This window comes from Pectinophora gossypiella, chromosome 25, assembly GCF_024362695.1.
Source record: "Pectinophora gossypiella chromosome 25, ilPecGoss1.1, whole genome shotgun sequence".
Taxonomy (NCBI): Eukaryota; Metazoa; Arthropoda; class Insecta; order Lepidoptera; family Gelechiidae; genus Pectinophora; species Pectinophora gossypiella.
Genome location: NC_065428.1, coordinates 2,740,338 through 2,767,760, shown reverse-complemented (window position 1 = coordinate 2,767,760; position 27,423 = coordinate 2,740,338). Strand labels below are relative to the sequence as shown.

At 37.5% G+C, this 27,423-nt stretch overlaps 1 protein-coding gene across 2 annotated transcripts in view; it reads left to right on the top strand.

Annotated features, from left to right (window-relative positions):
- LOC126378018 (227 kDa spindle- and centromere-associated protein) overlaps window positions 1-25,570 on the top strand; it is a 118,179-nt gene extending 92,609 nt beyond the window's left edge. For both annotated transcript variants that reach the window (XM_050026071.1, XM_050026072.1), the window contains 6 exons: window positions 3,578-3,608; window positions 19,484-19,586; window positions 20,051-20,182; window positions 21,544-21,643; window positions 22,918-23,005; window positions 23,261-25,570. In XM_050026071.1, the coding sequence (XP_049882028.1) occupies window positions 3,578-3,608; window positions 19,484-19,586; window positions 20,051-20,182; window positions 21,544-21,643; window positions 22,918-23,005; window positions 23,261-23,443 (637 nt within the window). In that variant the 3' untranslated portion in view covers window positions 23,444-25,570. The remainder of the gene's footprint in view (window positions 1-3,577; window positions 3,609-19,483; window positions 19,587-20,050; window positions 20,183-21,543; window positions 21,644-22,917; window positions 23,006-23,260) is intronic.
- The last annotated feature ends 1,853 nt before the right edge of the window (window positions 25,571-27,423 follow it).

Sequence of the window (27,423 nt, the reverse complement as noted above, 5' to 3'; positions counted from 1 at the left end):
TTTCGATAAACAAATAATTCAGTGCAGTAAAAAAAAAAATTCACATTCTTTAAAAATGGAATTCTCTCCTGATGTTATTGTATTTTATTTTATTTTGCATTTATTTATTAACTATTAATATCACAAGAGAATAAGGTAGTTTTACCCTCACTTTACTTATTTTATTTTATTTATTTATCATAGATACAATTTAATGCTACATTTTAAATAGTTAACATCGGAAAACCCTAAAAGGGTTTGTCCCGACATTAATCCCACATATTATTATACTAGTACATCTTATACTAAAGACAAGTACAATCAAATTGCGACACCCAACGAAGTTGCTCGCGCAGCATAGACTGCTTGTTTTTACAAACACATGTTTATAGCGATATACCAAAGCGGCAATCTACGCCGCAACGAACTACACCTCCGCTGGATATCACAATACTCTCACTTTATATTAGACACTACTAAAACGGTTGTTAAACTTTGTAAATTAGACAATGGTGCTAATTCCTGTAAACACCATCTAGTTTTATTTTAAGTTATATCTGTCATTTTCTTATCCGCTGAAAAGGAAAGGGACGGGTAATCGACAAGCATAAAATTTATGGAACACACGTCAATTTTAAGCACAAATCTAAAACAACCGTATAAAAAGTTTGCATTGGCTAATAACCAGACAGAATTAAGTTGACAGCACACGTCAATCGGTTTGCATACCAGCTAGATACCTTTTTGATTCGCCCGGGTTATTCATTCATTTACTCATTCTTCCTAAAATTAAGAGCTGTCAATCACCCGTCCCTTTCCTTTTCGGCGGATAAGAAAATGACAGGTATAACTTAAAATATAATTAGATGGCGTCTGCAGGAAATTACCACCTATGACACTATTGAAACGAAACACTGAATGTTTGTTTGTATGTATAGGGTAAAAACTACCCTATTCTCTTGTGATATTAGTAGTAAATAAACCAATGAAAAGTAAAATATAATACAAGAACATCAGGAAGTTTATACATATAAATAGTAATTTGTTAGTTGGAAACCCAACTAGTCATTTGACTCAAGCAATGTAAAAAGAGGTGTGAAAGTTTGTATGAAACTTCTATAGTTTTATTAGGGTTTCACGCGAACGAAGTCGCCGGTAACAGCTGGTTTAATAAAGAAATCGTTAGACCGATTGACTTTGACCGAGATTCTCAAAATATAACGTCGTATACGCGAGTAAAATAGGTCAACAAAACAAACATTTCACACCAAAATCTAAATGTCACGTCGCACGAATAACAACAATCCCTATTGGGGTGCGCAGGGACAGAAATCTTCAGAAGAACACTTACAGCCACATTTCATACCTGTTCGAATATTTTTAATAGGTATTTTAAAGAACATTTCTTTAATATCTGTGGGTCTGTGTTATCTTCTGTGTCACCGGTAGGGCAAACAACAGGGAATTCCCGGTTTTGAGGGTCACAAAAAATCGGTTCCAAATATCCGGGTACCCGGTTCTGACTTTACTTCTTTCCGATCTTTAGGTAATAAATATAACATTTGTAGTTAAATGCTGCACAAAGGGTTAAAGTGTAAAAAATATAACCACAATATGTTTATTTATGCTTTACGTTTTTGTTTTTTTTTTGTGACTTATTGTAGATTTGCCTTGTGGGTGGGTATGGGTGCCCAGTTGGGCGCAAACCTCGGCTCAGGGCGTCGTCTGAGAGGAAAAATATTTGAAAGAATTAATCGACCCTAGTGGATCGATAGCGATAAGCGCTGAATGAGGGAAATCGTCGACCACGCCGGCGGGGTCGGTATCGGGGTTATAGTGTAAAAAATATAACCAAAACAATATGTTTATTTATGCAAATAGTATGGGGAAGTATCAAAATTTAAAAACACTCAACAGAAGCGACACCTGATGAGAGAAATAGGCAGTTTTATCCTCATGTAATCATGAGCTTCATCATCAGCCCATTAACGTCCCCACAGCTGGGGCACGGGCCTTCCCTATGGATGGGTAGGGAGATCGGGCCTTAAACCATCACGCGGGCCCAGTGCGGATTAATAGTTATTAACGACTGCTAGGGACCAACGACTTAACGTGCCTTCCGAAGCATGGAGGAGCTCGAGGTGAAAACTTTTTTTTTTGTGGTCACCCATCCAATGATCGGCCTTTGCGAAAGTTGCTTTACTTCAACAATCGCAGACCAAGCGCGTTAACCGCTGCGCCACCGAGCTCCTCATCATCAGCTTATGTTATGTTATTTTGTGCTATTTATGGATGTAATGGCCCCGATTCCTGCAGACACCGCCTAATTTTATTTTAAGTTATATCCGTCATTTTCATATCCGTCGAAAAGGAAAGGGACGGATGATTCACAGCTCTTAATTTTAGGAAGAATGAGTAAATGAATGAATAACCCGGGCGAATCAAACGGTACGTCGCTGGTATGCATTCCGTTTGACGTGCTGTCTACTTAACTGTGTCGGGTTATTGACATGGTAAAATTTTTAGACCGTTGGTTTAGATTTGTGCTTAAAATTGACGTGTGTTCCATAAATTTTATGCTTGTCGATTACCCGTCCCTTTCCTTTTCGGCGGATAAGAAAATGACAGATATAACTTAAAATAAAATTAGATGGTATTTACAGGAATTAGCACCATTATTAGCTTTAGCGTGTTATCAAATAGCAAAGTACAGAAATGACGAATACTGACTAAGTATGCAATCTCTTTGTGTCTCATGTCGTGTGTATAAACTAAGTCAATACAAAGTACAACACGGGCCTCAGGCGCACCGTACGCCGTATATCCAGTGAGTTGCAATAGTGTACAAATACAAATATACTTTATTGCACACAACATACAAAACAAGTTTTACACAGTACAATCTGGCGGGCTTATTGCTAAGCAGCAATTTCTACCAGGCAACCAGTGGCAAGATAACATTTAGTGTAATGTGAAATGAGTTTCTTATAGTGAACGTAACAGTTTGAGAACAGTGATATTGGTAGCAAAATGTCGAAAACGAAAAGTAAAACGAACAATTTAATATGCTGGTGAGTTTATAGACTTAATCTTCGTATTTCCATAGACAATCAATGGGTTTTCAAATAAGTATCTGTGGAATCGTTACACAACCAGTTATCAATGTATCAATGTGTCACTTACATCCTGTATACGTCCCAATGCTGGGCACAGGCCTCCCCTCGATCAACTGGTAAGGGTATAGCGCATACTCCAGTGCGGGTTGGGTGAGGTTTTTGGGCTAGTATCCCGGGACCAACGCCTTAAAGTGCCTTCCTATGCTCTGAATCATCATACTGTTTCGGACAATCAAGTGATTCGCCCTGCAATTTCCTGGCCAAACAAAAACAGTCTCAAAGTGACTTCGTCAATGTCTCCATCGGAAAACGAACCCAACACTCTAACCACTAGACTATGGAGGTTGTTAGACCAAAGAGGCTGTCAGCATCAGCTGCTTATCAAAACGCCATAGAAGTGCATATTGATATTAACAATTTGTCTATAAGTAAAGAAGCTACACATTAACATAATTTGTTAATTATTATATTTTTTGTTGCAGTTCCGGTCTTATGTCATCGTCGATAGAAGAGGTGAGTACATGCACATCATATATGTATTTTGTTTTTTTTTACCTCGACACTGGCAGAATTGTCAAAGATGACAGAAGCTATACTTCAAAAATTGAATTGAATTGAATTTTATTTTTTCTTTATTTCTATAGCAGTAAAGTTAGCCTTTAACTTTGAAGATTGTAGGTTCATATTTCAGTTTCACCCTACGTTTATTCCCACCCTGTGTTCTCACCAGTTCTATTCATTAGTTCGTTCGTTGAACTAGTTTTTTTTTTTCGCATTAGTTTGACAATCGAATTGTTATTCCATTCTGGAATATTCTGTACCTTTGTGATTTTGTTTAAAATGTTGTAAAATTAACTAACATGCACTTTGATTCTCACTCCTGGCTGGTGAGATTGTGGTCAAACGCGAATCGATAGTAAGTAAATTAAAAAATAAATAAATAAATAAAATCTAGCAGTGTAACAGCTTGATGGAATTAGAATATGACCTGTATTACCAATCGACAATAGTGAGACGTATGTCCAGCAGTGGAACTTACAAGGATTCCCCGCGCGCGTGGTCGACGATTTCCCCTTAATCAGCGCTTATCGCTATCGACGCTCTAGGGTCGATTAAATCTTTCGAATATTTTTCCTCTCAGACGACGCCCTGAGCTGAGGTTCGCGCCCAACTGGGCACCCTCAGGCCTGTTGTCTTAAACGTTGTACCGGGTGAGAGCCTTCAGCGCTTCCCATTTGTCCGGCCAGGTAGTTAATGCCATCTACAATTAGTCACGTCAACAAAAAGGGACTTACAAGGACGGTAGATCCACAAACAAAACACTCGGAATCCCACGAGCACACCCACAAAATGCCGTCAATATACTTGTCTATTTTAAACGATTGACGTACGTTACTCTTTGTTACATTTTATAGTTCCGACTAGTAAACTCAGGAATTTATATTACTATAATTAAACGCAATGTTTTCGATGTTTTCACAAACAAGCGCACAGCCTATATACGTCTCAATAATGGCGCAGGCCTTTTAAAGGGTACGGAGTATACTCCACTAACTGGGGTCGTGTAATAGGTCTAATATAAATTATGAAATTTAGATTACTAAATAAAGACAGATCTAAAACTAACGAAAAACATTATCTTTTTTCTATTTAACTTAATAATAAGAAAAACGTAATAATAAGTCGGACATTTTTTTCACGTTTTTCTGTGACGTCACAATGTACTTTTTCATACAAATTCCATAGTAATTTCGTGTTTTACGTTTAGTAAAAAGTAACTGATTTGACTAGTTGGAAACTAGTCCATTGCTCCATCTTAACACACCCCGGACACTTCATCAAAACACCTCGTTTTTACACAGACACTACAGAGAGATGTCATTAGAGATGCGATTAGAGGGATGTCGGAAGACCGGTGCTCCGATTCAAAGATTGCGTCAAAAGAGATATGAGCTCATTCGGAATTTAACACGAGGCTTGGGAGGAGCTCGCCGATGATCGAGACCTGTGGAAGAAGCGTGTGCTCGATGGACGCGACACTCACGACCATACTGGTTTGACACATTGGCGAGCAGGAGAATGAAACGCCATCAAACCGACAACAATCCACCAGTCGGAGACTTCTCTTGCAGTGTGTGCGGTAGAGTTTGCCGCTCTAGGATTGGCTTGCACAGCCATGAAAGAAAGTGCATTTCTTCGAGGCAATGACGTCTAAACCGTCTGAAACAGACGTATAAGGCCAATGATGACTCATTGACGTTATGGTACACGAGCATCTGTGTGTGTGACGTCGGACGCCCATACGATTGAAGACTAAAGTACGATCGAGGGGGTGAGGTAAACCAACCTCAGACGCTGGTGGGGAGAACAAATACAAAAAGACAAACGATATTTTTGTTAAGTAGTAACAATAATGACTTCCGATGTTCTGAAACTCACTCATATTGATTTGATAAGTTCTTTGAATCAGGTGTAGGTAGTAGATTATAAGAAAAACATGTTGTTATGATATTAATTGTTATCAAAAGGATGTCTGCAAACAATTTATTACTTAATACCGTGATACACTTTACACACATAATCGGAAATCAAACATTTCTTAGATAAATTGAAAATATATAATTTTTATTTTAAACGTAGAGTTACCTTATAGCTATTGAAATTTGCTCTAAGTAAATTTTTGAGCTGTTTTACACTCTTTGAACACGATATGACGTATATATTTACCATCTGCATCTTTATTAAATTATATTTATTTATTTCACTAAATAAAATATCCAGGACGATGATCAACGACAAATAGGTATCAAACAAAAAAATACATTGTTTTAGCCGATCTGGTCCATGGAATTCTTCGGGTACTTTTCAATTAAAGATGTGTTCTTGCTTTTTAACAATGTTTTGTAACATAAAAGAAAATTTATAAAAAGTTAGTATCCCTTTTTTTTGTTTTGGTTTTCCCCGAAGGGTAAGGCAAAGGGAACTATGCCCATACAGCCATGTCTTACGTATTCTTTTTCTTGATGATTAATGAAATGATGAAAGGTGATGATGATGAAACCTTAGCCCCCACCCTCGGAGTAGACTCCTACTCCGAACCCCAAACAAATTAACTCAAAAGTCCGCATAAACTTTCGAGTTATGAAGCGGCTTCTTGGCACGAAGCGAAAATAGGCAGATTCACTTTGTTTATTGAATACTCTGATATAATAACACTGTCGCGAATGTTTTCCGACTAACTTAATGCGATCATTAACCACAAAACACCACTTCGTATTAATTATTTAGATTATTCAATGAAGAAAGCAACTGTCCCGTTCCCGCCAAAAAGCCCAAAGTTAAAGTTAGTATCCTTGAAGTAGATTTTTTTTAAGCTTTTTGATTCATCTGTCAAATTCGAATGACAGTTAATGTGATAATATCAACGATGACTTTTGTATAGTTATGTGTGTAAAAAGGTATATGTAGACTTGTATCAATTTACACAGTATAAAAGTTGGTGTCAACTGATACATGTAATTTATTTTGATCCTCTACCATTTCTGTTTAGGTTCTAAATATAACTAAATATTAGAAAAGAAACCTTCCATCATCACCTATCGACACATCTAACTTCTGTTCCATTATTCCTTATAAGTGAGCTAGAATGTTTTTAACTTTAAACTCGATTTTCTCAAAACTTGAATTTTGGACTTGTATTACTTTTCACCGACGGTACAGAGTTATAACCGCGCGCTCGCCGCAGACGGCACGCTCGTTTCATTGAGCGCCAACAATATTATATACTCGCATCAAAAGAAAAACATGGCGGGAAAAAGAGACTTGGGTTCTTCTCTATTATAATTAAAGCGATGTCTTCTAGGCAACCATATAAGGTGAAGAGACAATAATAATTTTTATTTTATTTTATTTTTTTAAAGAACGTCTAGGGCCCTGTGCCGAGGTTTTTCTTGCAGCTTCTTTTCCCCGGCTATACAGGTTGTGAGAAGCTGCAGAAGTTTTAGGCGGATGAGACGTTCGTTATGTAAAAATTTACGATTCAAAGTGTAACTATGTTACCTACTGAATAAAGATATTTTTGAATTTGAATGGATGACGGACAACATCCCTTTAGTTTTCCAAAATTTATTAGAAATGAAGCGTACAAATGTGTCGTATGGATTATTAAGCAGGACGTGGTAACAAAGTTATAGCTTCCTGTACGCTTTACTGTCGTTTGGTGGTAGACAGAAATAGTTTCGTTGTTTTCCTGCCTAATTCGGATATAATGGAACATCCTGTCGTGGGTTATTTTTGGGTTATTTACACAGTAAAGGAAACTACATTTTTATTAAATTAAGAATAGGTAGAATCAATGTGTTTGGTTTAGCTTAAAAAATAAATTCCCCAGTGCTTTCTCCGGCGAAGCAAAAAGGATGTGTTTGACCGCTATGTTTGTATGTAAGTGTGTATGCACTAGGGAATGCGATCCCCTCGCAAGTTCGAAATCCCGCGGGATCTCGAATTTTTCGGGATCTCGTCTAGTTCATAAAAAAATGTGAAGTTAGGATGGCTGAAAACGATGAAAACTGCTTGTTTGTGATAGTGAGATTAAAAGAAAATATTTTTTTTAAAGAAAACAAAAATCTTTATTCTACAATATTACTAACTAAATAATTAAGTTTTCTTTAGAAATCAGCATAATCAAAACAAAAAGTATAACTCAAGGAGATTCGCCCAATCCCGTCAATCTGTCAATGGGATCTCGTCATATCGAAAAATTTCCCGCGGATCCCGCAAAATCGGGATTGCATTCTCTAGTATGCATGTCTGTTACCACCTAACTTTGAAATCACTCGTCAGATTTTAACAAATGAGGTGTCACTAGCAGCGTCTTGATTGTCTGGTAGTCATAGACTATGTGGCGTCACGCTAAATTCAACGTGGCGCCATCTAGAGAACATAAACTGAAGACGAAAAAAGTTTTATTCTTCCAATGATAGTATTGGGTATCAAATGAAAGGGCTTGCCAATCTGCCCTAAGTTTCTTTTTTTTTTTAAATAAGATGGGTTTGCTCTTGACCCCATTCTTCCACGAGGTCATCCTTACCACGTCATTCGCCCACGGCTATCTGCTAAACATCACTTAGAAGATAATATTATTATTTTCTTGTTTCAAACTTTTTAGTGCGTTGTTTTACCGTAAGTAGTCGGGTTTTAGTTTTCAAACTTATATTTTTGTTTATTCAATCAATCAATAATTCTTTATTGCACAAAAACATGTATGTACAGGCGGCCTTATTGATAAACAGCTGTTTCTGCCCTTAGGGTGAAGAAGTGTTTATTCCACGCTAAAACTGTAGATACAGTTTGTTTATTAATATTAATTTACTAGTAGTAGCACATCAAATCCCGTCGCTCGCCACACCATTCATCGACTACACATCTTGAATGCATTCGTTCTAATTTAATCTATAATTGTGTATCCTACACTATATATACTGTATGACGCTGAAATAGAACTACTGCACTATAGAACGACAACTCTCAACCCCGCACCAGCGGCTGAGCTAGGTTTATCTCACCCCCGCTCGGTCTTACTTTAGTCTTCAATCGTATGGCGTCAGACGTCATACACACAGATGCGTACGATAACGTCAACGTGTAGTGTCTGTGTAAACGAGGTGTTTTGTATGAAGCGTCCGAGGTGCGCGGAGGTGACGCGTTAAAATCGGCCGACGCCATTTAATCATAAAAGAAAACACTATTTGTATGAAAACTTACACAGTGACGTCATAGTAAACGTGATAAAATATCCGACTTATTTTTGCGTTTCTTTTGTTTTAGTAAATAAATCAATTCTTTTTTACTTAAATAATTTGTTTTAGACTTGTAGTCATTTGTTCTTTGCTTTAGGGCACAATGCATTCACAATTATCTAACTCTTCGATCGTGTGGGTTGTGAGGTGAATTACCTACCTTTCAACCGTGGTGGCAGAGTTACTATTGAGCCGCCAAACGCCCCTGACATGACTCGTGTAACGACTACGTACTTACATCAGTAAGTGGTAACCCGGACCAACGGCTTAACGTCCCTTCCGAACCACGAATCGTCTTTAGGACAATCAGGTGATCAGCCTGTAATGTTCTAACCAAACTAGGTTATCACAAAGTGATTTTTGTTATTTGTCCCCACCGGATTTCGAACCCGGGACCTCCGGATCGTGAGCCCAATGCTCAATCACTGGACCACGGAGGCCGTTATATCACAATTATCTATGTAAACACTCCAATGTGATTGGTTTACCAAATGTCAGCTTTCACAGGAATGCATTAAGATATGAGAATGATAAGATAAATAGATAGTAGATATCTAACCACTGGTATCTGGTTATATTGTGTGTCAAGTGTAATATCTGATTGAAATATTCAATTAAATCAGTTGAAGTATGTGTACTCACGCCTGTATCTCCTATCGCGGTAGGTAGAGCCCTTAACCTTTCGAATGCCGGAACGCAGATCTCGACGAAACACAATGTAAAATGTATTGTGACTTAACTTCTCATCTGCTGAAAGTTAAGTCTTAATTTGCTTCTGGATTGGGAGCGTATAAAAAATCTCTCTTCCCGGGCTGTCTTCGGAGGGATTGTGTTGTTCTAACATGATGAATTCTGATGGATGTTCGGTGAGGCGTGGGTACTTTTGGGATATAGTTGTGGGCTTATATTATATGTCCTGGGCAGGGAATGAATGTTCTTTTTATCTAGCCTTAGGTATCCCACTGGTGGGCAAAGGATTTTGGCGTTATATATATAATAGGCGTGAGTTTATGTATGATAAGGAATAAAATTGTTTAGGTTTTATTTTTACGCAATGCCGTAATCGCTCACATGAATATATGTATATGTATGAATATACATATACATATATATATATATATATATATATATATATATATATATATATAGAATATATATATTTGTAGAAGTTTTATAGACCGCCAGTTTAAGTTTTGTTTACCAATTTAATAATAAAAAAAAATAATAAAAAAGTTTATTTAGGTAAAATCTACGACACACATATACATTTACAACATTAAAATATACACACATTAACAAATCAAAAAAAAAAAATTAAATCGAAAAAAATCGAAATTTAAATCTTTTAAGTCTATAATAATCCATGAATTAGTTTCCATCATAAGACAATAAGATTCATGTGAGCGATTACGGCATTGCTTAAAAATAAACCCTAAACAATTTTATTCCCTATCATACATAAACTCACGCCTATTTCCTACCTCGGTAAGCTGAGACTATGGGATTCCCTTTGCTTCGATCCTGATACACTTCTCTTGCTTCCTCCACACTCATCAATCGTTCATACACGCACGCCGGTTCAGAGTAGATCATACTGAGCCTTTTCTAAGGACATCTCCGATTTGGTCAATGTCCATCGTTCTGTGTCTTCCTCTACAAGTCCAACCAACAGCCTTCGCTTTATATACCGCTTTCATAATCCTATTATCCTTTATTCCATAAAGTTATAAGAAAAATAACTTTTTACATTCCAGATTAAACATGCTATTTTCGGTCGCTATTTAATCGTTTTCTTAATTCTAATGTTTTAAGCTTAATGTTTTAAGCAACCTCAGTGGTCCTGTGGTTTGAGCGTCGGGCTCACGATCCGGAAGTCCCGGGTTCAATCCCGGTGGGGACACATCACGAAAATCACTTTGTGATCCCTAGTTTGGTTATAGGACATTACAGGCTGATCACCTGATTGTCCGAACGAAAGATGATCCGTACTTTGGAAAGCACGTTAAGCCATCCCGGTTACTGATGTAAATTAGTAGTCGTTACATGAGCCATGTCAGGGGTCTTTGGCGGCTCAATAGTAACCCTGACACCAGGGTGGTTGTAGTTGGTAATCCACCTCACAACCCACACCATCATTATCATCATCAGCCCATTAACGTCCCCACTGCTGGGGCACGGGCCTTCCCGATGTATGGATAGGGAGATCGGGCCTTAACCATCACGCGGGCCCAGTGCGGATTGATGGTTATTAACGACTGCTAATGCAGCCGGGACCAACGGCTTAACGTGCCTTCCGAAGCACGGAGGAGCTCGAGATGAAAACTTTTTTTTGTGGTCACCCATACTATGACCGGCCTCTGCGAAAGTTACTTTACTTCAACAATCGCAGACCCAGCGAGTTAACCGCTGCGCCATCGAGCTCCTCACCCACACGATAGAAGAAGCTTAATACCAGACGAGGGTGTCGATGTCCTCGGTCATTACCACGCATTACTTTCGACTATTCTGAAAATCTAGCATTATATAACCTGCGGCGTAAGCCACGGCGAACCATTAAAATGGCTCTTAAATTCACACAGCAGCGAATGAATGACCAATCGCTTTAATTTAACTACTAGTAAATACGTTTCGACGCCAACGCATTCATGAAACGAAAATAAACGATTTTATATTAGCACTAGCACTGTCAGTATGCAGCCGGTCGTGTCGCGTGGCAGTCAAGGGCGAGCCTTTGCCGCGGAAATTAAAAAGTAAAACGTCGAGAAGTTTGCGCGAAAGTTTCGATTTTTGTAGGTACTTTTCTATGACGAAAAGTTGTGCTCATAAGCGACCCATTGCCATAACTGAAAAAAAAATGTGCTCAGTGCTCTTGTCAAAAGTGCTAGAATAAGGTGCAAAAATATGCTTTGATGAATACAATTTTAGTAATCTACGCATAGATGTGAAAATTTTCAACGCATTATAAGTTACTTTTATAGTGTTGTTAATACTTTCCGACAATAAACGTAGAAAAATAAAGCAAGTAAACGTGCAAATTTATCTTTAGTTTCTAAAACGATTAAAATTAAAAAAAAAAACAGTCACATAATATAAAACATGAACTAAAAGCCTACACTCGAATCATTTTTTCAATGACCAAACTAACAACTTAATCTAAGACATATTTGATAAAAAAAAATGCCTAGAATAATGAATTCGAGACAATGAAACATACTCCACCACATTGCTCCACCATCGTGGTTAGTGGAGGAAAACATTGCAATACACTCTTATCTCCAGTGGGCTAGCTTCAGTTATTATTGAATTTAAAACTAACTAACTTAGGAATGCATGCGTCACGTTTTGGCGGTAAATGTTTGTTTTTAACTTTTTAATTTAATTTTTAATGTTTAATGACGTGTCAGATAAAAGTTACAAAAATAAAATATCTCGACGCGAATTCCTTTGGAACGTGGGAATGTCCGAAGTGATGAAGCAGTGCTATTTATTTTTATGCCTTTTGAATTTATTTTGTTGTGTCGTGGGTGATTGTTATGTCTTCATTTTGTTTTTGTAACGAAAATAACAAGAAACGAACGTATCATTTGGGTGAAAAACACGTTACGCAGTTTTGGCCTCTGTTTACTTAAGTATGTACCTAGTCGTTACATGAGCCATGTCAGGGGCATTTGGCGGCTCAATAGTAATCCTGACACCAAGGTTGATGGGGTCGGCAAACACAAGGGAAGAAGCGAAAAATATTTTTGTATACGTACATAGCTTGTGCATCTCAATTTTGATTAAAACTTGTCGCGTCCTGACCGTGTCCTACTTGGGCAATGACGATTCATTCTTACAGCCGTGTAGAAAACATAATGTATGAAGGAACATATAACAGTGCTGGAAGCAAAATTAGTGTGTCAGGGCCATAGCCACCCTGGTTTCTGTCTATCAACATACATATCCCTAGCGTTAAACCGTTTTCACGGGGTCCGCTTACCTAACCTGAAAACAGGTCCGATTTTTAGGAGAAGCGACTTCGTTTCTGCCTGTCTCAATAGAAAATGCGTGTGATATTATGTATGTATGTATGACCGCTTAGGACTAGTCTCATCGTAAATGCCCTTTCCAAAATGATGAAACTATCAAAGAGAAAATTAAATCGAAAAAGTCTGACTCGGACGGGATTTGAACCCGCAGCTCTTGTCAAGCCGGGAGCACCACCGAGTTATAATCCTTACTCATGATTTTTTTTAATAACGCTAGGTTAGTATCTCCAAAGGGGTTTTTGAATTCTTCGTGTTATAGACTACTAGCGACCCGCCCCGCTTCGCTCGAGTGCAATGCTGAGGAAAAAATGAAATTATTTACGACACCAAAATCATTAAAATCCTCAAAAATAACAGTATTTCACCACTATTTAATGGATGTTATTGTACATATAAACCTTCCTCTTGAATCACTCTATCTATTAAAAAAAACCGTATCAAAATTCGTTGCGTAGTTTTAAAGATTTAAGCGTACATAGGGATATAGGGACAGAAAAAGCGACTTTGTTTTCTACTATGTAGTGATATAGTGTTATAGACTTTACATATAACCTTGCATCATAAAGAATAGGTAATAAATAGTACGTATAGAAAAGGAAGTAAAGAGTAGAAGACGCGAAAATGGAGTGTCAGGAATTCCTTAGGAAATAGCCGTGACCTTATGTATGAATGTACTCGTAATTGTATGTGTTATGTATGTATGTCTAAATAATTTCCAAAACAAATGATGTGTGGAACAGTGTGCCGGTAAATCGCTTGTTTATGGCGAGTGTATGTATGACGCATTGGCTTTGTTTATGAGAGCTCGGGGAAATTTTTGTGTAGTACGATAGTGGGTAGGTACCTACTATTAAACAGACGACCAGTTCGGTACAATTATATTTCAATAATATAACATTTTACGCTACTACTACTACTTTTTTTAGGTAGCTCACTGGGACGGGCTAACCTATAAAATGCTACTTAGGTTCTATGACGATCTTGTGACGTAGCGAGTAGGCGCCGCTACTTCAAAAGCGCACCCCTGATGCCGAACAGCAGCGGTATCAGTACTGGTTAGCCGAGGAAATGTATTCTGGTAGGGCTCTAGCTAGAACATCACCGATTGAGAAATTGGTCGGTGTACTGCGGAACGGAAGGCGATTGGGGCAACCGCCGTTCTACACGCCCTATCTATGGAGTAATGGCGATTACTCCACCGACAAGAGCGCAGCTCTTAAATAAAGAGAGACACAACAACATTTTTACAATCGTCTCAATGCGTGGCATAGAATAAGGAATAATACTACGTAAAGAACGGCAACTCTCCGCTCCCCACCAACGTCTGCCGTTATCGTACACGCGCATCTGTGTGTGTGACGTCTGACGCCATACGATTGAAGACTAAAGTAAGACCGAGCGGGGGTGAGGTATACCTAGCTCAGCCGCTGTTAAGGAGAGTAGCCGTTCTATACGTAGTGTTATTCCTTGAAAAAAATGTAGGTAGACTTTAATATAAACAACCTATTTTCGTTTACACGTACTCGTGTTACACCCGGGTCCCTTAATGGGGTGGGCAGAGCCAGAAGTAATCAGAATACAACTTGGTTATAAACTCAAGCCCGCTTCTAGCTCGTATTTGTGCAGTGCAGAGTGTCCCTTCTATAAATAGTACTGTTGTTTATTCTATGACTATAAACACGAGACAGACAATTGCGAAATTCTCAAATATTTCCTCATGATGCATTCATTTAGATCTTTTACGTTACTAAACAATTTTATTATTAGTACAGAACACGAGAGTTATTTAAATTGCGTGAATAACGTAGACGCAATGTCTAGCAGATGAGACATGTCAATGTGTCATGCATTCTCAAATCTCGACGATGATGGGCGTGTGCGCAAGTCGCCCACCGCATTCTGGAAGATTTTACACAACACATTGTGGCACTGTGTTCTCGGCGAAGCAACAGGAGCCTTTAAAAAGTGTTAAAATGAGTCGCTAGGATACAAATTTATTATTTATTTAATTATTTATAAAGGTACTTACAACATTACAGTGTAACCCAATGTGCGGTATGAAGAGAAAACAATATAAAAAATAAGAATAAAATAAACTAATACAACAAACACAAACAATGAATGAAAAAGAAATTAAAAGAAAAATAATACTATACTACAAATAAGTCATGAAAAACACTAAAAAACATTACAATTAAATTAATTCGTTTTGGGTTGCACTTATGTGCAAACACTTTGGCAGTGAGGAACTGCGTACGTGCGTACGATTCTGCGGATGTTTAGGCCGGAATTCCACTGACGCGGAGATGGACGGAGAAGAGCGGAGATGTGTGGATTTGACCAATCACAGCGTTTGACAGAGCGAAAAACGAAGACGCTCTGCCACTCTCTCCCTCACGGTGATTGGTCGATTCCTGCACATCTCCGCTCATCTCCGCACAGCTCCGCGTCAATGGAAACGCAGCCTTTACTCCTTTCCTCGTGTGACTCAGGCCTACCCCGATAAACATTACGCGCGTGATTTGTCTCTGTCTGTTATATACCTACACTAGCGACCCGCCCCGGCTTCGCTCGGGTGCAATGCTGAGGAAAAAAAACCGTACGACATTACATTAAAAACCTCAAAAATAACAGCATTTCTCCACCATTTAATGGATGTTATTATACATACAAACCTTCCTCTTGAATCACTCTATCTATTAAAAGAAACCGCATCAAAATCCGTTGCGCAGTTTTAAAGATTTAAGCGTACATAGGGATATAGGGACAGAAAAAGCGACTTTGTTTTATACTATGTAGTGATTATTTTCTTCTTCTTTCGTGTCGATGACAAATCGAACAACGTAGTTTATAACACCTACACTATACTATGTATGTATAAATATAAACACTCAAGGAAAAATGCCAATAAACTACTAACAAAATCTGTTGTTTTGATTTTAAAAAGAATGTTTTATAAACGATGCAATTAGTTTCAAGCTGCTTCGCCTTCACGTGTGTTTATGTTTATGAAACAGTTTTGTGTTTATAAAACCGTTTATGATATTCACTTCTTTGTTTAACATTAACGGCACGTTAAGGCGTTGGTCCCAGCTACTAGCCCAGTTACTTCCACCAACCATCAGTGGAGCAGCGTGGTGGAGTATGCTCCATACCTTCTCCGCTTGATAGACGTTTATGTTGACAAAATAAAAAGTTGGCGCCACTTCTTCTCTCGTGTGGGTTGTAAAGTGGAGTACCAACCTAATCAACCCTGGTGTCAGGGCTATTGAGCCGCCAAAGTCCCCTGATATGGCTCATGTAACGACTACTTACTTACATCAGTAAGTAGTAACCGGGACCAACGGCTTAACGTGCATTCCGAAGCACGGATCGTCTTACTTTCGGACAATCTGGTGATCAGCCTGTAACGTCCTAACGAAACTAGTGACCATAAAATATTTTTTTGTGATATGTCCCCACCGGGAATCGAACCCGGGACCTCCGGCTCACATGTCCGGCCATGTAATCACATAAAGTCACACACAAAGAAACCGCGTGTATTTTATATTCGTCTCCAACCATAAAATTATCAAACGATAGAACTCATATCATATCATACTTAGATCAAAAATAAAATGGAATTTCATATATTTATATAGACGATGAAATTGTTATAATAGTAAGTCATTGACACCTGGCATGTGGTGTGAGATAGCAACAAAGATTAAATGGAATCTATTCAAAGTATCACACCTAGAGAAAGCAATCCCGATCTCGCGAGATCTCGTCAAATTTTTCGGGATCAATTCCGAAGCCTAATATGACGAGTCCCCATTCGAGATTGACGGGATTGGGCGAATCTCCTTGAGTCCTCCTTTATGTTTTGATTATGCTGATTTCCAAACAAAACTTTCAACCAACAATCCACCAGTTAGAGGCTTCTCCTGCAGTGTGTGGTAGAGTTTGCTGCTCTAGCTTGCACAGCCATGGAAGAAAGTGCATTTCTTCGAGGCAATGACGTCATAAACCGTCTGAAACAGACGTATAAGGCCAATGATGATGATGATGAAGATGAAAGAAAACTTTTTTTTTTTTTAGTTAGTAATATTGAAGAGTAAAGGTTTTTGTTTTCTTTCGAAAAGTATTTTGTTTTAATTAACCTCACTATCACACACAAACAAGCAAGCAGTTTTCATCGTTTTCAGCCATCCTAACTTTACATTTGTTTTATGAACTATTTAAACGAGATCTCGAAAGTTTCGGGATTGGGATCTCGAAAATTTGGGAATCCCGCGGGATTGGGATCTCGAATTTGCGATCTCGAGTCGGGATTGCATTCCCTAACACACCGACCTTCCACGTCCGAGTTTAAGTCGTAAAACTCACATTTGTTTTAATTCTGCATATCTTCAGAAATAAAGATCAAAGTGAGTGATTTATCACGCGTTTATTTGTCCACGAAGTGTCTGCGTGATTATGAAATATTTATTCATTTTGATTGATTAATTATGCGTTTGATGCGGCCATGACTGGACAAGGTTACAAAAGCTTATGAAGCTCTTGATGAAAGAAACATTTAAGTATTATTTTCGGACACCACAGACAGACAGGTCATCATCATCAGCCCATTATCGTCCCCACTGCTGGGGCACGGGCCTTCCCCTATGGATGGATAGGGAGATCGGGCCTTAAACCACCACGCGGGCCCAGTGCGGATTGGTGGTTATTAACGACTGCTAATGCAGCCGGGACCAACGGCTTAACGTGCCTTCCGAAGCACGGAGGAGCTCGAGATGAAAACTTTTTTTTGTGGTCACCCATCCTATGACCGGCCTTTGCGAAAGTTGCTTAACTTCAACAATCGCAGACCCAGCGCGTTTACCGCTGCGCCACCGAGCTCCCAGACATAGACAGACAGGTGTATTACTTTTAACACAGGACAGAAACCACGTGGAAAATAATATAATATAAAACAACACTAAGATTAAAATTATTGGAAAAAAAAAAACAAAATCAAAAGATAGTGTGACGACTGCTTATCGAAAGGATTGGCCGGAGATCGCGCAAAGTCGAGAGGAGTGGAAAAATCAAGGGGAGGCCTTTGCCCAGCAGTGGGATCGTATAGGCTAAATAAGATAAGATAAAAAATAATAATAATAATAACAGCAACATCAACGCACTGACGGCCCTTTCTTCTATTCCGTGGCTCACACACCCGCAATGTCCAACTAGTCAAATCAGTTACTTTTTATTAAACGTCAAAACACGAAATTACTATGGAATTTGTATGAAAAAGCAACCTGTGACGTCCTGGAAAAACGTGACAGAATGTCGCACTTATTGTTACATTTTTCTTTATTAAAATTCATAAAGAAGTTAAATAGAAAAAGAAAACGTTTTTTGTCTTCTTTAGGTCTGTCTTTATTTAGTAATCAGAATTTTATAATTTATCTATGACCTATGAAACTAGCCGAATGGAGCAGGCGCAGCCCTGGCTGTAACCATAGCTGTGCGTCGGTGGGACCGAAATATGCACAAAACAAGCATATTACACGAGGAACGACCGTATTATAAAACTTTCCACATCATTCATTGCTTCACATTCTGGCGGACACAAACTTAACCCAATTTTAGTTTGTCAAATCTTAAACTAGCACCGTCCTCCACTTACAATACGGACAAGAAAGAGATGGACCTACTTTTAGTGTTTTCAAAAAAAATAATCAAAAATATTTATTTTTCAAAATTGGCTTACAAAGTCCAACGAACGAGTTGAACGTCAAAAAAATTAAAATACAAAAAAAATATTATGTACTTAACTAGCTGTAAAACTACTACCACATCGGAATCTGTAACGCTGAGGGAAAGACGTGGTCAGAAAACCTCCCAGCACAGGGCCCTAGCCCTACTGTTTAATTTTTTCCTTTTTTTTTTAATCCAGTTTGTATTACATAATTTATATACTTAAATACAATGGTATTCCAATTACAGTCGGTGGAAGGAAAGTGAAAAATAAAGAGTTTATGTGACTTTTTCAAATTAAGTACTTGCTCGAATCGACACCATTATTTTCAGCGTAGAAAATTATACACAAAAATATAAACTCACAGTGTAAAATACAGTGAAAGTCCAAAGTGCAGTAAATATTTTTATAAAATATACATGAAAAACAGCATAGAGTTGTGAACAGTATGTCTTTATGGCTGTCTCTCATTAGGACCAACCAGTGGGACCTCAAACACTGCTCTCCTAAACCTATTATAGTAAGTATTCTTGCAAGATGGGCAAATAATCTAGCTAGTCATTGTAGGGTCATCATATCCATCATAATATAAAATTTAGGCGGTAGGTATAAGTCGTTTGAAGATTAGTACCTTCTTAATTCTGTTGTATTTATTTATAATTTTTATGTGTTTTATATGTGAAAACTTGTTTATGACATAAGCGACTGCTGTAATGTTGCAAACGGAAATAAATAAATAAACAGTGGGCGAGCTATTATTAATAAGCCAATGAAGATGTCATAAATGCCCTCTAAAAGTCGACCAATCTTCTAACAGCTTTTTATATTTCTTTTCAGCTACAAGTCCGCAACTCGCGCACCGAGTCGACAGAGGATGACAAGCGCAGTGACGACAGCCGACCGCTCAGCCATGCTTCCGACTTCAGCAGGGATAATATATGTGAGTACCACACAGCCGCCGTGGTCCAGTGGTTGAGCGTTAACCCCAAGGCAACAACTAGCGCGCAACACTTCTGTGGTCAGTTGCGTACAATGTGTAGTGAGGCGAGATACACACAAAAATCACACGTACACGCACGCACACACAAACACACGCACGCGCCCACACACACACGCACGCGCCCACACACACACACACACACACACACACACACACACACACGCACACAAACACACACTAAGGCACAAAAATACCCGTTTGTAAAAAAACTTCTTTTGTTTATCTTTTGCTGAGATATATTGTAATCTAACTGTATTGCGTTGGAAGAGCTAGGCATTCCCAACACAAGTGTCTTCGACTACTTTTAGGGAAGCTTTTTTTTTCTTTATTGCACACAAGAGAAACATAGTAAGTATATAAACATTTTTTTTGTTATTAATGAAGCGTATGTTATCGTATTGCAGTGTCCCTCAGCGGCGCTCCGCGTCGCAGCCGCCGCGGCGTGGCGCCCTACAGCGAGTCGCAGCGACCCCTCACCAGGTACCTGCCCGTCGACCGGGACGACTTCGATCTGCGGAGACACGTCGAGTCCGCCGGTACGTACATAGATAGATAAAATACTTTATTGAGCACAATAGACACAAAATACAGAGATAAGGACAACATATACAGAAAAGCACAACAGGCGGCCTTATTGCTCATGCAGCAATTTCCTCCAGGCAACCTTTGGGTACAGGAAAATTTACATAATAAAACACACACGTACACACACACGTATGTTTGGATACATACTAATATTACAAATGGGAAAGTGTGTGTCTGTCTGTGTTTTGTCCGTCCTTCACGGTAAAAAGGAGCGACGAATTGACGTGATGTTTTAAGTGGAGGTTGTTGAAGAGATGGAGAGTGACATAGGCTAGTTATTGGCTCTCTCTAACCCCCCGCCCCCTTCCCTAAAATGGGGGGTGGAAGTTTGTATGGAGTATTCACAATCGTCAAGGTAGAAAGCTAAAATGTGGTATACGAACTATTTGGGACCAACAAAAGTCGTGCATTTTTGTAATTCTACTTACAATACCCCTTCGAAGGAGGGTTGAAATTTCATATGGGACTTTTTGCAGTTTTCAAGGGGAAAACTTTGAGGGGTGATTGAGGCCATGATTCTGAGTTGATATCAAGTGGAGTTTTCCGTCGCAAAAGTATGGAACTGAAAATAATTTAAAAAAAGCACTAAAACTCAGAATCATGGTCTGAACCATCCCCTTCAGTATTCGTTACGATGTCACTAACACCCATACCTACTTGTATGGCTACCGTATGTACTTGTGCGGGGTGTAAGTGACATCATAACGAATACTGAGGGGGATAATTTAGCTGATTATTCTGAATTAATATCAAGTGGAATTTTCCATCGCAAAAGTATGGAATTGAAAATAATTTTAAAAAACTAAAAAAAAATATGAATTTTGCGACGAAAAATTCCACTTGATATTAACTCAGAATCATGGTCTGAATCATCCCCCTGAGTATTCGTTACGATGTCACTAACACCCTGTATATAGAAAGGGGTGAGGAGCTCGGTGGCGCAGCGGTAAACGCGCTTGGTCTGCGATTGTTGAAGTTAAGCAACTTTCGCAAACGCCGGTCATAGAATGGGTGACCACAAAAAAAAAGTTCATCTCGAGCTCCTCTGTGCTTCGGAAGGCACATTAAGCCGTTGGTCCCGGCTGCATTAGCAGTCGTTAATAACCATCAAACCGCATGGGCCCGCGTGATGGTTTAAGGCCCGATCTCCCTATACAATATACATCCATAGATAGGGAAGGCCCGTGCCCCAGCAGTGGGGACGTTGTTGATGATGATGATAGAAAGGGGAACCGCGTTACCCCGAATTTAACGCGAGCGAAGCCGCGGGAAGAAGCTAGTATAAACGTCACCGTTTCAATTGTGGTCGCAGGTCACCAAATCGAGCTGTGCCCCTACGTGACGGTGAGCTCCACGTCATGCCGCGGGTACCTCCACAAACTGGGCGCCAAGTTCCACACTTGGTCCAAACGGTATGTAATTTAAATAAGTCAATGTGTTTAGAGTAGTGATGTGTCGGATCGTTAAAAATGTATATCCGCGGATACGGATCTGAACACGGATATTTAGTGCAAAGATCCGCGGATACGGATACGGATCTTTATTTTCTTATTCGATATTATTCGATTGGTGTCGGCGCCCGCGACCTTTAAACGATAGTTGACGTCTTCGCTCGCCGCAACGTCAGGCAGGACACGTTTTAACTTGCATTGCGCGGGTAGTACTTTTGTTTTGGTTATGGTTTAGTGAGACACTGTGGAATTTTATAGTTTTTTATTTAATAATTCTACTTAATCACCTGAAAAAGATCCGTAAAAGATCCGCGTGAAAAGTAACGGACACGGATACGGATTTTTCTTTTATCTCGGATATCCGCGGATACGGATACGGATATTCGGAACATCACTAGTTTAGAGCACTGTTGGGGCTTCCACGTTACTGTAGTGCGTCTGCAATGTTTGCTGATGCGCATACTGATGGCTTCCATGCTATCGTTCGCAAGCGAGTCAGTTCCCTAATGACGAGAGTACGTGGCAGCGCCAACAGTCTTCTAAGAATCGTAGCAGAGAGAATGGATGGCCCATTCTGGAAACACTGGGATAACCCAGTATAGGTAACACTCAAGTGTTACCTATACGCCGTGTGGCCAAGTAATGTCATTTAATTTAATATACTAACATAGTTCGTAAGTCTCTATTGTTTTACTAGCATAATATGGATGCAGAATCTGAAATAAATATTTTATTATTATTATTATTATTAAAAAGTCAAAGTCTCTCTGGCAATTCAGCATGGGAATGCTGCCATTTTGATGGGTACGTTTGAGCCAGAAATGATCCGGGGCAGGCTATTCGAATAATGACGAAGCTTGTTGCTGATTTCGGTTTGTATTTTGACGAAACTTTTGTGGATTTATGGATTATTCTTATTTTAGTTCCTTTTTGACGATTTAATGTCCTGTGGTGGATATTTTTATCTGTGGATTTGTGGTGCTGTTTTAATTAGTTCGATTGAATAATTCCATTGTTAAATAGAAAAAATAAAAAAAGAAGTCAAAAACATTTTTATTTCATACAGTCGCTTTTATTTCTAAATTAGGATCTTACAATTAATCTGTGACCCTGTCAAATACCCTATTTTAAATCCTAACCTTTTTTACACTGTATTTTTATATTATTGCGTGTTAAGTTTGTTTTTTTCTTTTGATTTTGAAAAAAATATATATATTTTATCTTTATATTTGCAGGTGGTTCGTTTTCGATCGTGAAACGAAAACGTTCGTCTACTACTGGGACAAAAGTGAGAAGAAACCGCGGGGCGGTGCTTACTTCCAGGTTTGTATATTTTTAACATAATAAATATAATACTATTATAATACCTTTTCACTTCACGCCAAAAATAGCAATGTTGCCAATTTACAACGTAAAAATGGAAAAACCGTTTTTTTTTGCTTTAATCTTATTTTTTTAAGCGTTTCTGCATTTATTATATAATATTATTATATCCTGTAAATTATTCAAATTACACAAACACTAACTAACTACCTTCACTTAAATTAAGTTGTATATTTTGTAAACTATATTTTACAGGTAATAGAAGAAGTATACCTCGACCACGGCAACACCTCCAAATCCCCGAGTCCACAGACTACCTTCATAGTCAAGACTCGTCAACGGCGATATTACCTCATGGCCCCTTCGGGGGAGGCAGCGAGGATATGGATAGACGTCATCTTCACAGGGGCTCAGGGGTATACTGAATACTTAGAATGAAAAGAAAAAGAGTTTCTTTTTCTTGCGGAATTATTTTTGCCGAGGCGGTTCGGACTAAGGAGATAGGTCAGTTTTTTTTTCAATAAAAAAGAAGTTAAGGTTTGTCTTTGGAATTCCTAGATCGAAGGAAGGAATATTCAATTTTCGGATAGGAGGAAAAGATGGTATTAAAAATATTTGAGGAGAAATCCTAGATTTCATATTTTTGTATCTAAATTAGGAATTTATTCTTACAATAACTCATAAAAGATCCGAACTGAGTTCACGTATACCTAATATCATTATTTTTATAGACTTGTAGATCGACATGTCTCAATATATGAACTTTGACACAATAAATCACAAATCGTGAACTTTAAAGTTGTGAAATGAAATATCACAGTATTTTAGAGTATAATCTTAAATGTATCTATCCATCTATCTAACAATGAATTGTGGTTTTGCATATTTTGCCATTAGACTTAGAAGTTTTATCGATGTATCGTCTTAATGATAAAGTATTTTAACGACAATAAAATTAAAAGTACATTTTAAATGTTTTTGATGCATTCAAATAACTATTGACAATAAAAAAGTGCATAACTATCACAGGTTATTTGAAATAACACAAGCTAGCCACATTTTTTGTACTTAATACTATTAATTGCGCTATATTAGTTCGCTATTATGCACTATAATTCTTCTTCTATCTTGTGGGTTGTGAGGTGAATTACCAACCTCATCAACCCTGGTGTCAGGGTTATTATTGAACCACCAAAGGTCTCTGACATGGCTCATGTAACGATTACTCACATCAGTAAGTAAGTAGTAACTGGGACCAACGGCTTAACGTTCCTTCCGAAGCACGGATCATCTTACTTTCGGACAATCAGGAGATCAGCCTGTAATGTCCTAACCAAACTAGGGATCACTAAGTGATTTTTATGATATGTTTCCACCGGGATTCGAACCCGGGACCTCCGGATCGTGAGCCCAACGCTCAACTATTGGACCACGGACCGGTTTTTATAATTTAAATGATCCCATATCATGTCTACTAAATATCAGTAGATTATGTTATTATTGTCTATTGCCTAGTTGTCTGTGGTAAAACAAGTAATAAAATTAATTCCTTTTTCGAATGTGTCAAAAACATTTTTTTAATAATTGTATTTGAAGACAATACGTTACATTGTGCCAATGGATTTGTATGGTTTTAAATTAGGCAGCTATTTTTATACACACATTTTATAATCAATTTAGTATTATGTATTGGATAATATATGGATTGAATTGGTGCCTTGTATAAGACTGATGAATTATCAGAAACCGATAACATTCGCTCCTATGTATTTTGTACTATTATCTAGTATACGATTTTATTGCATGTCTAAGGGAAAAGGACCGATTTCTTCAAAATATGAATTAACTACTTTTTGGGGTTAAACGGCAACTAAATATTATAAATAGTTTTTAAGTTATAGTATCTCCCAAGTTTCAAGAAAAACCCTAAAATACCTACAATGTTTTTTCGTCTCATTGTAGAGAAAACCTTCGGTCTATTTTTCCTGATATCGAAACCGAGTTTTAGTATTGGAAAGTCTATTTATTACCTGTGTATTGTAATTATTTTTGAAATGAATACGCTGCATTATTGCACGATTTTAAAAAGTTATGTTACCATAATTAGAATATTCTAGTGTGGCAACTTTACATTGCCTTTTTAAAATAAAAGAATTCGAATAATTTTTTTAGAGGAAACGAATTATGGTTTGTCAAAAATATTTTTAAATATTAAATAATTTTGACGAATTATAACTTCTGCTAACATTAACGGCACTTTGTTTAAAAATAATATTTTAATTAGTTAATGTTTCTAAATTGTAATCTACGTATATATATAGTATAAAATATATTTTTTAATAAAACGCATGTTTTGTTTACATAAATATAACATAAAGTTTGTAAGTACAAAGTCGTAATGTTTGTATTACGTGTAATACCAGTGTAAAAAATAAAGTGTAATTTAAGGCTTGCAACATTGTGTCTTATAATTTTAGATTACGTTGTAATACGGCTGATACCAATTATTTTAGGTCATAAGGTCACATTAACCAAGCAAATAATAAAAGCAGCTGTGTAATATGATATCGTCGTTTCATTTCAGTAATATTGCATTTTCTCCTTTTTAAAATTACATTATATTCTTGTACATAATCAAGAGACAATATTATAAATATTAAAAAAATATCATAAAACTTCTACAAAGGAATAGAACAGTGTTTCATTAATCGTTTGGTGCTGTGCTGGCTCATTTCACGTATAGTGCAGACCAAAAACATACTAAAAATTAATTTATGTATGGTAACACTCAATGGTTTACGTCAATGTCAAAATTGGTTGACGCTTTTTCGGACGGTGTGTGTTGTATTGTGTTATCCGTAAAAGAAACTAGTTTTTCTCATAAAATACAATATTATTTAAAAGTTACTTGATAGGAAAACGTCTCGAAGTTCGCGGCCAGCTATTTACTGTAACTAAAAAAATTAAGGATTGCCGTATATATCTACAGAGAAGAAACATGGACGTTGTCAAGAAAATCAAGAATTTTATCAGTTCCTGGTACTTAAGGTACTTACTGGCGACCGAACTTTACATGGTCGAACCTTGGGAGAAGGTGGTGTTTCGTATCCTTTTATAAGAAGTCTTATAAAACACTTTTTCCTCATACACTACAAACCTTAATTTTGTGCTAAAAGATCTTCGAATGCAGGATGAATCATTCTACATGTTCTTGTCGAGAGGTAATTTATGATAAGTGTCTATTGAGAAACACAGGTCTAATTTTTGATCAATACTAGCCTATTAGGGTGCAGTAAAATACAAGATTTCTGTGACTTCACTGCCTGTTTCTTGTTGGACGTTTGAGGTATTAAAATGAAGGTTTTTTATTTGGATATGTTTTTAATTTGACCTAATTGTATCACTTTTGCTTTATGTAGGGTAAAATGGCAAAATTAAACATGAATTTTGCACCATGGAAAGCATGAGTATGTTGAGGAAAAATGTTGAGGACATTTGAGTTGGTTCATTAGGTATCTAGGCTTTTCCTTACCTGTTGTAAATAGAAAATGCTATAACTTCTGTATTCTTAAATTAAAATAAATGACTTTTAAGAAGGCACCTACATATTTAAATATACTTTCTTGCTTAGTCCTTTTTTATTAAAGAATTCCTTAACTCTAAATCAGACATAGTCTGTGGTCTACTATTCTGGGCGTTCTGGTACTTCAACTATAACTTCGTCATCAACACCGTGGCTTCTTTGAGATCGAGCAACAAACCTTATACTGAAGAAATTATGTGAACATAGTTTTTAAATATAATATAGCATTATGTGGTATAGGAATTTCTGCTCTGGGTATATTACATATTGTTGCATTTTTGAAAATTCTTTGATGGAATAATAGTTTCAATCCAGGTAAGAGGTCTCAATTATCACCCATATTGAAATTAATTGAAAGAAACCGAGGTTTTGTTGAAGAAAATCATTGTGCAGGAAGGAAAATAATACTTACTATGCTACTTACCACCAAGGCACCAATAAGGAAAATATTCTTAGTCTACTTATGTTTATGTAAGTAATAAAACCAAAACATGTATTTTTAATTGTTATTTATTAATGTACAATAAAATATTGACTATTTTAGTATATTTTTTTTTATTCTGAAATAAAATGTTTCACTCCCAAATAAGACTGATTCCCAGTTGTCCACTCCCAACCAATGATGCGAGAATATATTCTCTTTTTCTACTATGATAATATTGTTTTGTTTGCATCATGCAACAAGAGTAATATACAATTTATACATACAATAAGATCCAACTTAACCCCTTTTTAATCTATGCTAACCCTTTTTAAGATCTAACGTAATCCTTTTTTGATCCAACCTAACCCTTTTTCGATCCGACCTAACCCTTTTTCGATCCAACCTAGCCCT